Raw genomic sequence first — 12,944 nt, forward strand, 5'->3', positions numbered from 1 at the left:
TTACTACATATATGGATACTAAACACCATTTAATCAACGGAGTGCTAGGACAGTAGCACTGTATTTGCAAAGGACAAGGTCTATTAACCGTGGAAATGTGCAAAACGTTGTACACCACCAATGAAGCAAGGAGTAAAACAACCAGGATTTGGGAAAATAAGCACCCCAACCTGCTTTCATTAAGTGCCAGACCCAGCCTGAAGAAGGTTAAGAAGAATTTCACCAAAACACACTCACCCAGGTCACCATCTCAGACAACAGGGATATTTGGTCGGCCCCATCTTGCGGCCTTCAGGCGGTTTGGATTATTGCCTTTCAGAATCAAGTTAGCCATAGATCACAAACGGACCCTGCTTTTGCTCGTATTCAGATGTTGGCCTATGCTTTACTTCTACTTCTGTATAGATTTGATTAGCAGGGTTTAATTTTCTTTAAAAAGAACTTGCTAATCTTTAATGCTTTCCTACTTTACATTGAGAACGTCCTGGTAATTCTGAAACAGATCCCTTTAAACATCCTTTCCCTCCTCACTATTCATAAACAGAAGGGTTTTCTCTACCCCTTCCACAGCTGGCTCGAGTTAGGCGACATGAACAAGCTTATTGGATAACTACCTAATTGCACGTTAACACAGAACCAAAACGCTTAAAATGTCACTTTACATTTTCAAGACAACTAACTTTTATTTAACATAGTCCTCGGCAGATCACAGGCGCACAGGGGTTCAAACTTGTCAAGGGCATGGAAAATGCGATGAGTATTAATTTCAACATTTTCATTTTTCTATTTTAATCCACTAAAGCAACTTCTTCCCCTTTAGCTTGATCAGTGCTCACATGAAAATTTCCTGCACTTTGTTACTCTTGATGGCAGACTGATAACACACTGAACCTCAGCATAGGGTTAAACCTTTGAAGACAAGAATTTTAAAAGGATTGAAGGATAAATCTGTTTTTATGAGCAGGATAAACGTATTCTCTTTACATACAGGCAATGTGTACTGTGCTACACAGGCAGTAAATTTCTAGGAAAGCACAGGCATTGCTGAATGAGCCGGGGTGCTCTCCTCATGAGCAGCCCTATGCAACAGCCGAGTACAGCAGGAGAGGGAGGTGTTTTCGTCTTTCATTAATTGTCTTTCATTAGTTTCATTACTGAAATTAATTTCATTAATTTTCTTCCATCTTTCATTTCAATAATCTTTCATTAATTTTGGAAAACAAAAGCCTTTTCCTCCAGAACCAATCCCTTAACAGGGCAAACCACCAACGTGCAGTTTACACAGCAGCTAATTCATATTTCAACTTTTGTTAAAGTCTTTTTTTATCTTGAGCTGCTGCCCATGTTCAACTGTCACTGCGATCCCATGTCCACAAAGCTCTACTACCCAGGGAGGTTTCTAGCCACCCTTGTCATTTTTAAGGCTGCAGGACACCCCACTACGTTACACGTTGTCACTGTGTGCAGTTACACCAGGCAGCTGACCACAGACACTGACAACCTTCTGTGTTATTATGCTTCTAATAGGCATAAAGTTACACAAGGAAATGTAGCTTTTCTTGCACAAAAAGATAAGTCAACACCAAGGAAAGAGCTTCTCCCTGTATAAAGGCATTTCTAAGGTTTACCAACACAAGCCCAGTGCTTGTGCAAGCGGCATAAGCCACTTCTTGTAGTTTAGGCCAGGCCTCCGAGGGCTGCACCTATGTGAGATGCTTCTTTCAGCAAAGCTCCTAATGTCGACATGGCCTAAGGCTCACGGGCTCTGTTCCCTTGTAAACCGATCTTACAGCAACCCCTGAGCTCGAGGAGATGAGCTGGTGCAACGATCTGTTACACACGCGCAGCGCTCAGGAAAAGACCATCTTTAAACAGGAAACCTGAAAGGAGAAAAAGTGCCTTGTTAACTCTTTAGGCCCTGAGGCTTTGGTAGTAAAACATATGGTCAGCATTACCAGCCAGAGCAAAGCAGCATAGCTCACTGTGGATGAAACAATAACCACAAATACTTTACCTTTGTTAAAGCATGCTCTTTTAAAGTAGATACGTGAAGATCCAAAAGTAGTATTAGACAGAACTATTCTTTGCAGGAATTATGCTTACAGAGAAGAGAAGGTAGATGTTTTTGGAAAGGAATGCTTTTAAAAGGTATTCTTGGATTCTAGGTAAAACACAGCTTCCAAATGCTTCAAGGCTAAAACTAAAGCAGTTACTGTAAATAAGAGGTTCCTCTTCCCCCCAAGGACCCGAAATAGGAAATCTCAAGCACTTATCAAACAGATCATATACTACACTTAGGAAATCACAATTTAAGTTTCTGTGAATCTCAACGTCAGTACTATGGATCTTTAAAACAATGCACAAAGTTGCACTGAGAATATTATTTCTCTCTGTAAAAAGTGTAAATAGTAGAAAAAGTCCCCCAAAGACAAACTACTTAGAAAGAACATCCTGATGTTTTGGACCAGTTCTTTTGTTCTGCTTCACAATAAGCGTCCGTATTTATTCATTTCTAGACGTTGCTGCTCTGTTGGTTTCTCATGCAACCCCTTCCATCTTTCAGTCAATGGCAGATTCGGAGCCTGGCTCTTGCCCTCGGGCAGAACATATGTTCCACTCCAACCTGAATCCAACACGGGTGTTTGCAATAGAATATCCATTTTATGTTTATTAATCACCTGCATGCAAATTGCTGTCAATAAAAACTCCAGACAGCTCCTCTGCCAAACTAACATGATCTAATAGCAGCACATCCCAGTTCTGGGGTCTGTGGAACAAAGAGTATCTCCAATAAGACGACATTTCTGCTTTGATATGCAGTGACAAAAATATCACATCAACTTAGTCACTCTGCAATGACTTTGAAAAGAGAGACAAGAAACCTGCAAAAACATTCAAGATCAGTGGTAAAATAAATTAGAGATGCTGCATATCAAACTAAACAAAAAAATACATTAATGCAACATGAAAGGGTGAGATTTCAATTACAGAAGAACTAGGAGATTCTTAAGATTTTACTTATGTTAAATGAGGCCTGCCAAGAAGAAATACTTGGGATTTCCTCTCTTATAGTTGAAGAGTTGAAAGAGTTTTTCAAAGATGATCCATTTTAGTAAAATGTTATATGTCACTGGTTTTAAATAAAAGCCATTGCAGCCATGACTACAATAAAAACAGCTGATAATTAAATTCACTCTGGAAAGAATTAAAAACTACAAAGCCTGATGGAGCTTGAGTTCAAAATTAGATTTAAGGGCAGTCTTAAGGAGCAGGATCGGTTAAAGCACTGGAGACAAGTTTCTTTGGTGACACTGAGCAAGTCTCAATCTCTTAATCCAGTTCACACACCCTGTAAAATAAGAATACAGGGAAAGATCAAAAAAGCCTCGACAAGCCAGGACAGCTTGTCTCAGTTACTCACCTTTCCCAATCATGAGACCTTAGATATTGAAACATGCAGCACAAATTGTCTACATAAAATCATACACAACCATCTTCATTTTCAGATTGGAAACTAGGTTTCTATAAAGCAAATGGTGGATATATTTGGAAGTATTCAACAGATGCTGGTACTTTTACTATGAAATATTTCTGTCCTGTTTGTTGTACTTTAATACAGAATTGTGAAAGTGGGTAACATCGCATCATCTAGAAAACACAGTATCAGTTTCCCCATATATAAGGGAGCTTTAGGCAGAAAGATTTTAATGAGGAAAATAAACTTTACACAATGTCGCAGCATAGTAGAGAAAGAATATGCAACCTGAATGTGCAGCCATCAACAATGCATCAAGTTTCATGCTCATTGTGAATGATTTACTTAAATACTTTGGGGAGGGATCAGTGGAATAAAAAGATAAGACTGGCTATATAAATGTCAATCTTTATTCGATATCCCAGTACATGACTTGTGTGCCTCGAATGAATAGAAAAATCTGAAAGTGAACAGGGAAAGAAAAGAAAAAAAACAGATCATGGAAGAAAGACCTTAGGGGTTAGGATACCACTTTTGGAAGGGGTATATTGTCCACTTCATGGATGCCATCTTTGTCAATGAACCGGACATTGAAAGAAGGCAGATTCAGGATGAAGCGTTTCTGAAGCTGTTCAACAAAAGACAATAGAGATGAGATACATTTAGATACATTTAATGCTTAAATAAAAGCACAATTTAAGGGATGTGCTAGTGCACATCAAGAAAATTCTGCCTTATAACTTTTCATCCTGGCTGTTCCTAGTATCTCAGGTCACAAAAGCTAGTGCTTTTTACTGCTTAGGAATCTAACAGTACAAGAAGGTGGGGTTTTTTTTGTGTTATAAGATTGTCCTTGTTAGACCAGCCTGACTAGGCTAGAGGTGCAAAATACACCAATCCTGCTAACATGGAAGGCATTTAAGGATCAGGAAGGTGAGAGTGGCTACAGTTTCGATCACAAAGTGTGTATTTCAAAAAGATGTCAAATAGAATTTCTCATTAATACTATTCCCAAGATTTTCCTAGTTGTTTCCTATCATTTTTGATTCAGTTCTGTCTCTTGAAGACAGACAAGATTTTTTTTTTCCCCTCTACAATGAAAGGCTTGCAGTCTGAGAGGATATATTTATGCTAAAGTGGATCAGCTTCCTAAGATCAAATTTTTATCTCAGATATTCCTCATAAGCTGGAAGAGAAATGTGCTTAAAAGTATGGACTGGTTATTTTCATGTAATCCAAACAAAAGAAGGATACTTGCATTATGTTCAGAAACAACATAAAAGGAAAAGTCAAAGGCTGTCTGTATCAATATTATGCTAAGCTTGGAAGAAGCAGAAGTAAAGAAAAGCAATTAAGCTTAAAGTTTACATTCTGGAGGACATGAACCATACTAAGACAACGCAAGTGCCCACAAATCCTTTTCCTCAGTAGCTACTCCACATCTGGTCAATGTGTATTTATTACCCCTTCTGGCAAAAGCAAGGAAAAATGCAACAGGAGGAACAGGAAAAATACCAGCAAATGAATGCAAACAAACATTCCTTTCTCAAGATCACACAGGCTTAAGTTTGGCAACTCACCTCCTCTAGACATTTCTTTAGGAGCTCTATAGCTTCCTCACGTGTCATACCTGAAAAAGAAAACATCCCCAGGTTGCTTTAATTAGAGGCCATCTCTCCCAACAGAAACTTTATTAAATTTAAACAACTCCTCAGCTGAGCACCAAAACCTCTCCTTCTCAGCTCACAGAAAACACTTTCCAGATGTACTGAGGATGCCCTGCGCTGAAGCGCTCCCGCTGCAACAAGCCATTGAGAATCGATTTGTTACACTGAATGGGAAGCATGACGGAATTTCGCCTCCCATAGCCAGGGCCTGGGCTCCGGAGAAGTCCAGCCGTCTCTCTCTCTCCTCGAGTTTATTACAGTTTTAAATCAGCTCCATCTGTCCACAGCCGGCTGCAAGTCAGTGAGAGGAGGCGGAGATTGGTTTTAGTGCTACATTCCCTGCTGGGTATTAGCTTTAATAATGGGAAAGGCACGTGTGTGATGCCCCTGCTATTCTCACACATTAGGATAAAACCCGGCACTCTAAAGAGATGGCAAGCCATGACAACATATTGCAATTCATTAATTTTCTCCTTTCACAAAGGATAAGGAAAACAGAGCAGCATCATTTTCAAAGGACATGAGAAATTGGGGGGGGAGGGAGGGAAACACACAAAAAAGCACGAAGGTCTGTGGATCACATGCAAGTTGTTTCTAGAGGTTTTGTTTTTGGCTTTTTTTTTTTTTTTTTGGTTCTACACCTGCACTCATTGTTTAGGCAGAACTCCCATTAGAATAAAACTGCCAGCTTAGGGCTGGATTTGTTGCAGGAGAAAAAGTATTACTAACTGAATAGCTATGCTACCAGCTCCACACACAAGGAGTGAGCTAGTTTCATGGCTAAATGCAAAGATGACAGATGAACCATATCCCCATCTTTGTACATTTTCTCATCTGTGTATATGGATGTTATTCTTTGACAATATAAGAACTGAATTATGCTTCAAAAGATAAGACTTTAGACAGGTTTTGGCACATAGACAAATTATGATGAACAGTTACCATGTGCATAAAACTAAAACAAATCAACGAATCTCAGTCACATTTCAGAGGACCAAGATAATCTTGCTAGGAAAGAACATACTTTCACTTTGTTTTTTTCTCTAATATAACAAAAATCAAGTCAGTCCAAGATACAAATCTGAGACTACACTGAAGATTGATACTTTGGAAAAATGTATGTTGCACAACCAAAAGACAAGCAAAGAAGAACATAAAGGTATCAAACTGCTCTTTATTAAACACAAACTAGCAGCTAATAGCCCAAGGAAGCCTAGCCATGTTTTAGAATAAATGAAACTTTAGTCTGTTGTGCTTTAAATGAGAAAACACTTTAAAAGGTTGTCTAGTTTCACATTACCAATTACAGCAAAAACAGAAGGCAATTTTTAAAGTTACATTTTTAGCCTAGCAAAAAGTTCAAGTCTGTAATACTGCAGTAATTGTACTGGACTGGCTGGCTCAAACATCAAACTCCAATTTTTAACCCTTTAATTTACCAATCAGGAGGAGAAATCCTTTCCTCTCCACAGGCTTTGCTTACCTGGCTTGTAATAGCGGTCCAGGATGGTGAGGGTAAGGAATGCACCGTATCCATGTGCTGCAAAAGGAGCTTTCGCCAGAGCCGCAAGATAATCCATGTAATAAAGGGTAGGACCTTCATGGTCATCGTAGCCGGCCAAGAGCAGGTTGACATGGTAAGGGGTCTGCAAAGAGAACCACGTTCGTTAGGACAGCCACACCCAAACCCTTCAATCTTAATTCCCTGTTATGCACACAATATCAACAGAGCTGATTTATATATTTATGAGCATAATAAAAACATTTTACAGAAAACTTTAACTTTGCTGTTGCCTCAGTTGCATTGCAGGCAACTATAGACCATTTTAACAAATAAAAACACTTACATACAGTGTGAACAATTGTAACATTATGCTGTCTTTTTAATTGGCAGCTAGACTCATTGCACGAACCACCTTTAGTTTTTAATATTGGGCTAACATGATCATATGAGTAAGGAAAAGTTAGGAAATCTGTTTATTTCCATTCAAAACAGACAACTACTTAGATACGGCAATATTTTTCAAAAATTTTCACTGCAACTTAATACAGGACTAACTCCTCTATGCTGGGACTTGGGATCTTCTTTACACTTCAATCCTTTCAGTCTTGTTTACTCAACATGACCCAAACTGTCACGCACTGACCTACCAACCCCAGAGTCGATGAGGATGCAAATGTTAGCTTAGTATTACCTATACTTAATAAATGCACAGCCCTCCATTTAAGATGCAGCTTTGGATTTTAAGTAAACCCAGACCAAGGGTTTAAAGCTCTTTTAAAGAGTGCTATGATCTCAAAGATCTACCAAAGAAGTTGGCAGGCTAACACTTCAGGAGAAATTCAAAACAGCATCTTTTTGCTAATTTAACCTCAGTGTTGTAGGCAATATTTCTCATCCAAAGCAGCTTTACACTTCATGCTGTTTGATTTAAAATAACTCCAGTGATTAAGAGATGTGTGAAGTTCTGCAGAATTTACAGCTGAGGAGAAGAGCTGTGATAAATACACTAAAACACCCAGATCAGCAACGGGAGGCTGGGCGGTGACAAGCAGCGGTGTGACATCTGGCGGAAGCCAAAGTCACAGCAAGGGGGAGAGGTGGGCGTGAGGAAGCATCCTGCCAGGCGTGGACAGGCAGAGAGAACTGACAACCTTTGGATTGGGGCCAGACCCTGTCACCTATAATTAAACATAGCATCACAACAAGAAGCTGCACGATAGCGGCTTTGGGGGAAGAAGCAGTTATTTTGGTTCCCTCCAAGCACCCCAATAATGTGCTGCAACTTAATGCAGTATGTGCACCGAGCCCGGCGCTTGCACAACTGGCAGGGGAGCCGGCTGGGGGGCTGAAGAAGGTAGCTGTGCAAGTGCAGCATCACCACCTCACACAGAAGCCAGCTGGCACCAAAGCAGTTTCCAGGTTAGCCTCAATTGCAACAAAAGTGGAAACCAATACAGACTTTTTTTAAACACTGGACAGAAATGCAAGATAGAAAAAAAAAAAACTTTTAAAAACACACACTGCCTACTTACTCATCGAAAAAGAGCATGGTAATGCAACGAGTTCAAAGTTACAAGCCCAAGGTCACTACACTTTATGCTTTGCACCACAAGAAACTGAGGGATACACTTACAAGCTCATCAAGTCACTCCTAAAATAACATAGCACCATTTAATTCACTTCTTATAGTACAGCTGCTCCTTCCTGACCTTGCATGTTTAACATAACCATTTAACTATTGAAACTGTCCTGGGAGCCATGTAAGTTGTAAGGCCCCCTTTCTGTACTCTAGAACATGATTGTATTTTTCCAAGACTAATTTTTTAGGTAGTCCTATCAGAGAAACACGGATGCCATGATACACTCAACCCAGAAGCCAGACAGTGGTTAATAGTAAAGAACAAGCTCTCTTCTGGGCTGAGCTGTGACAGCTGTTTAGTGCCCCAAATCATCTTATTTCAGAGCTTTTTAGTGTCCCAAATCATCTTATTTCAGTACCAGTCTCTCCCAGATTTTCCTAAGCCCTCCATAACAGAATAAGAGTTTTACATGGTAAAATGTCAATATACCAACAAGCTAAGCATCTTTTCCCCATCAAATTCTCTACTTCTAAACTATTTCCTCCTCCTAGCAGAGATTATCACCTTGCTGTTCTATTATCAGGCACATAATTAACAGGCTCCTGGAATACGATATGCAATTTAAATAAAGTTAGTTCATGGCATCAAATTCAAAATGCTGCACACAAATCATGAAGTTATCTTTAAAGGAGCAGGAGGGGAAACAAAAAGGAAAAAGAAAAAAAGAAAGAGTTCTCCCTGCAGTACAGGGATCGCTCTAGTGTGACAGTAGTGTCAAAGTGCACCATTTGCTCTAGGCATTGCCATCTGCAACAGCACAACATTTTGTCTCCGGTAAATAAACACATCTGCCTTTGCCAGTGTCCTCCCCACTGTGCTGCCCATCTGGAGCAGGTGAGCTGGAAGACAAGCATGGGCTCAGGAAGCAGGGGAGGTGCCAGAGAAGATCCGGGCTCGAGGGACATGGCACATAGAGGAAAACGACAGTGCCCCATCATGTCACATCCTGCCAGCCAGGTTTGCAAAAGAGCTTGTTATTGATTATGACCCTCGTTAGTGGGATTTTCAGTCTTACATAATGACTGCCTGACTGTGCACAAGTGGGCAGAGCCAAGTCAGCTTCACCTATGGCACACGGGGGGGTTACAGGAGAAGGTGTCGCTGCCAGGCAGCTGAGGGCCACCCAGGCACCGCATGGGCACCCAGCACGACTGCTCCTGCAGCACCAAAGAGCTCTACTCTCCTCTCCCTTTGCACTGCATCTGCTTTGTTTGAAATAAGACAGAAATATAAGTAACACTTAGAGCATCAAAGAAGCCACCTGAAGAAATAGTCAGACCTCAGTATAGCTGATCAAGTAAAATAAACAAAACAAAATTGACAAGTCATTTTTAAAGGGTTTTTTTACAGACAAAACTGCAGAGAGCTTTAGGCTAACTGCCCTTATTTGTTAAAAACAAACAAACAAAAAGAAAATCATACTATTAAAGAACTGGAAAATTGGAAAGGCAGATGCTTCAAAATGTCAAATTCTTTCAGATGCTACTCACTCGACTCCGTAGATAATCAGCTAGGTTTCTGCGTGTAAAGTTTGCAGCAGCAGTAGGAGATAATTCATAACCTGGTGAAGAAACGCATATACATTTGGTCAGAGTGCAAGTCTACAGGCATGTTTCACTTCAACGTGCCATTCCTGTTTTGAAACAACAATATATTAATGACAGCATGGTATTTAGTCTAATTCACATTTATTTCAGAAATTACAGTTATAATAACGCACATGAAAATGGCACTCAAAAATCAGGTAGCTCATGTCTATACAGACCATTAAAATGGACAGTAACAGTAAAATACTACACCTGTAGCCTGAATTTTCCATGCAAGTGTGAGGAAACACTGGCACCAGTTGTTATGCAATGGATATATTACCTATTATCATATTGTTCATTCATATTACACAAGGTTATCCTGCCTTCCTTAACACCTTTCCTTCACAACCTAAAATGCAGAAATTCTTAAAACTAGATACGCTTTAAAAAAACAAAGCGGTTTCTGCTAACATACAATTGTAAATTACACTAATTCTGCATCTCCAAACACTCATTTACACTTCTCATTCTTCACTCACCATTCCTCATTTTGTAGAGTTGAACGTTCTTTTGGATGTATTCTGCAAACTGTACAGTGTCTCCAGCCTCCCCAACACACAGGAGTAAGATCTTTTCACTCATTTTAAACATCTTGTCATGGTCTGCGTAAAGGAAAAAAAGAAGATCAAAAGTTACAATTATGAAAAGAACAAATTATTTCACCAATACCATTAACACATTACAACTTCTTGTGGAAATATTAAAATAATTGAAGAGACCTGTTGCATCATGGAATTACACCCAAAACATCTTCCAGAGCTTCTCTTTTCAAAGAAAAGCAAAGACGAAATATGTTGAGGGCTTTTCTCAAGAAAAGAGGAATTCCAGGAATACATGATTTTGTCTATACTGACATGACAACAAACATTTCAGAGACAACCATTCTAAGAGATGAATCTTAACCAGTTACAGCCAACTATTGCTCAGGTGAGACACATAAACAAGAATTCAAACAGGTTTGGTGAAAAGGAAGACTGCTCCTCAAAACTGAAGTCAGGTCTAGATGACAAATGCTAAATCTCCACATGTGAACCTCACTTCCATCTACTAAATGCTGCTGAATAACCTTCCTTGCAAGCTCTATGGCATTTCACAATCCTTTGATGGGATTTAAAGAGTTAAAACATCTGAAAAGTGTATAAAAAAATCAACATCTGGACAGTTCTCCATTTCTGTTGAGCCTGATCCGTTTTTGCATCCTACTTATAGCTGGGAGTAAACATCAGTAATACCTATATTCTCTTCAAACACCCAAAGGTTTTCCTTGATTATTCTTCAAAATAAAGACAAATAAACTATATTTTCCTGAAAGATATTCAACAAATCGTTTTACAGCAGTCCTATTATTTTGCAGAATATTTTGCCCAAAGAGGTCACATACGCATTGTGGATATGCTGAAGGGTTTCACAGTCATTTTTCTAACAAGACTCCCATTGATTGGGGCAGACTTGAAAAAAAAATGCATTACTCAGGGAGTAGCACTGCTGTAACATTAACGGTTTTGTGGAAAGTTAGCAAGAGTGCAGTGTATTTTAAGAAGAGAAGAGCAGCTAGACACACTGTGTTAAAATCTGAAAGGTCATTTTACCTTACATAATGCTGTATCATATATACAAAGCTTCTAGTCCACAGCATTGCCACGGAATGTAGAAAAAAACTGATTTTTGATTAATCTGAAAGCAGGAGAAGCCCCTTTTCCCTCACGAAAATAGATCTCAGGGCCCCGGTGGGGGCGAACCGCGAAGGGGCGACCGCGCCGCAGGCTCCCGCTGCGGCCCCCCGCCCGCCGCGCCCCTCACCGTGCTTCATCTGCAGGATGCTGGTGGCCGCCACCGAGTCGGCGGCCACCAGGACGTAGTCGGGGCCCTGGATGCCGATGAGATACTCCATGGCGGGCCGCGCCGCCGGGCCTGCCCGTGCGTGACACAGCGAACCGCCGCCGCGCGCGCATGCGCGGGGCGCGCCGCGATGACGCCGCCAGGCGCTGCTCTCGCGAGAGCTGCTGAGGCGGGAGTGACCGTTACCGTTACCGTTACCGTTACCGTTACCGTTACCGTTACCGTTACCGTTACCGTTACCGTTACCGTTACCGTTACCGTTACCGTTACCGTGAGGCGGCTCGGCCCCGCTTCCCGCCTTTTTATAGCGCTCTGGGCCCGGCCGGCTCCCGGCGGTGCCGTGGGGGTGACGGAGCCCTCGGGCTCGGGGTGTTCGGCACCGTTCCTGGTTGCAGCATGCTTGGCTTGCTGCTCGGGAGCACAGTCCCGAGGAAAAGCCTTAAGGGAGATGCATAAGGAACTGGAACGGGGGTCACCGCAAAGGCCCTTCCCGCCCCAGGCGCCTTGCGAAGCAGCGGCGAGGCGGCCCGGCGGGCCCCGCTGCGGCGGGCGACCGGGTCTGCTTTGTGTGCGAGCTCTGCAGGCGTCCCCGAGGAAAGAAAAATAAAATCCCTGCTTGCAAGGCGACGTTTCCTTAGGCACAAATTCCGCCGCCTCTGATCGGTGCAAAGGGAACTGAACTGTGAAGGGAGGCAGCAAAACCCTTCCAGGAACAGCGCGGGGGGATTATCCACTGTCTCCTCCATCGGGAAGGGCCGGCGGAGCCATGCGGAGCAGAGCCCGCGGCCGCTGCACCTACGGGATCCCGAGACCCCCCCAGGCACCATCCCGAGCCGGGATCCCCAAGGGGCAGGCTGGAAAGTTTGGTTCACTGCACCAATAAGTGTTAATAAGGGTATTTATTTCTTCCTGACTTTTAGTTTCCTGTCCGTGGCAGCCCCTGGAGCATCCCAAGCCCCGTGGCAGTGGCCAGGAAGCGCCGCCCCAGGACACCAAACCTTGGATGCTCCAGCACATGGCAAATGCCCAGCTGCACCTATCCCGAGAAAGTCACCATGTAACTATGAGAACTAGGCATAACCTTTGTGCGGTTTCAAAAATACCCAGCGTGCCAAAAAGCAGCAGCAAATTGTCTTCAGGAAACAGTATAAACGAGTGTAAGCAGCAAATTCACCATTTTGACTGTTTTCCAATTGCCCCTAGCTACACTTGTTAAATTGAGTGCTGCGT

The 12,944-nt window shown here is 41.8% G+C and overlaps 1 protein-coding gene across 2 annotated transcripts; it reads right to left on the reverse strand.

Annotated features, from left to right (window-relative positions):
• Positions 1-1,542: 1,542 nt before the first annotated feature.
• On the reverse strand, positions 1,543-11,813 carry PSMB2 (proteasome subunit beta 2). 2 transcript variants are annotated; one of them, XM_026043431.1, is made up of 7 exons: positions 11,676-11,813; positions 10,355-10,477; positions 9,777-9,847; positions 6,626-6,788; positions 5,056-5,105; positions 3,988-4,103; positions 1,543-3,349 (listed from the first exon to the last, which is right to left on the reverse strand). In XM_026043431.1, exons 1-6 carry the CDS (start codon positions 11,764-11,766, stop codon positions 3,996-3,998), a joined length of 606 nt encoding a protein of 201 aa, XP_025899216.1. In that variant the 5' UTR covers positions 11,767-11,813; the 3' UTR covers positions 1,543-3,349; positions 3,988-3,995. The 2 variants fall into 2 exon arrangements, with proteins under 2 accessions (XP_025899216.1, XP_025899215.1); XM_026043430.1 differs by lacking the exon at positions 1,543-3,349 and having other exon boundaries at positions 3,862-4,103.
• Positions 11,814-12,944: the final 1,131 nt, after the last annotated feature.

The sequence above is a fragment of the Nothoprocta perdicaria genome, unplaced genomic scaffold (assembly GCF_003342845.1).
Source record: "Nothoprocta perdicaria isolate Ctin4 unplaced genomic scaffold, notPer1 scaffold_33, whole genome shotgun sequence".
Taxonomy (NCBI): Eukaryota; Metazoa; Chordata; class Aves; order Tinamiformes; family Tinamidae; genus Nothoprocta; species Nothoprocta perdicaria.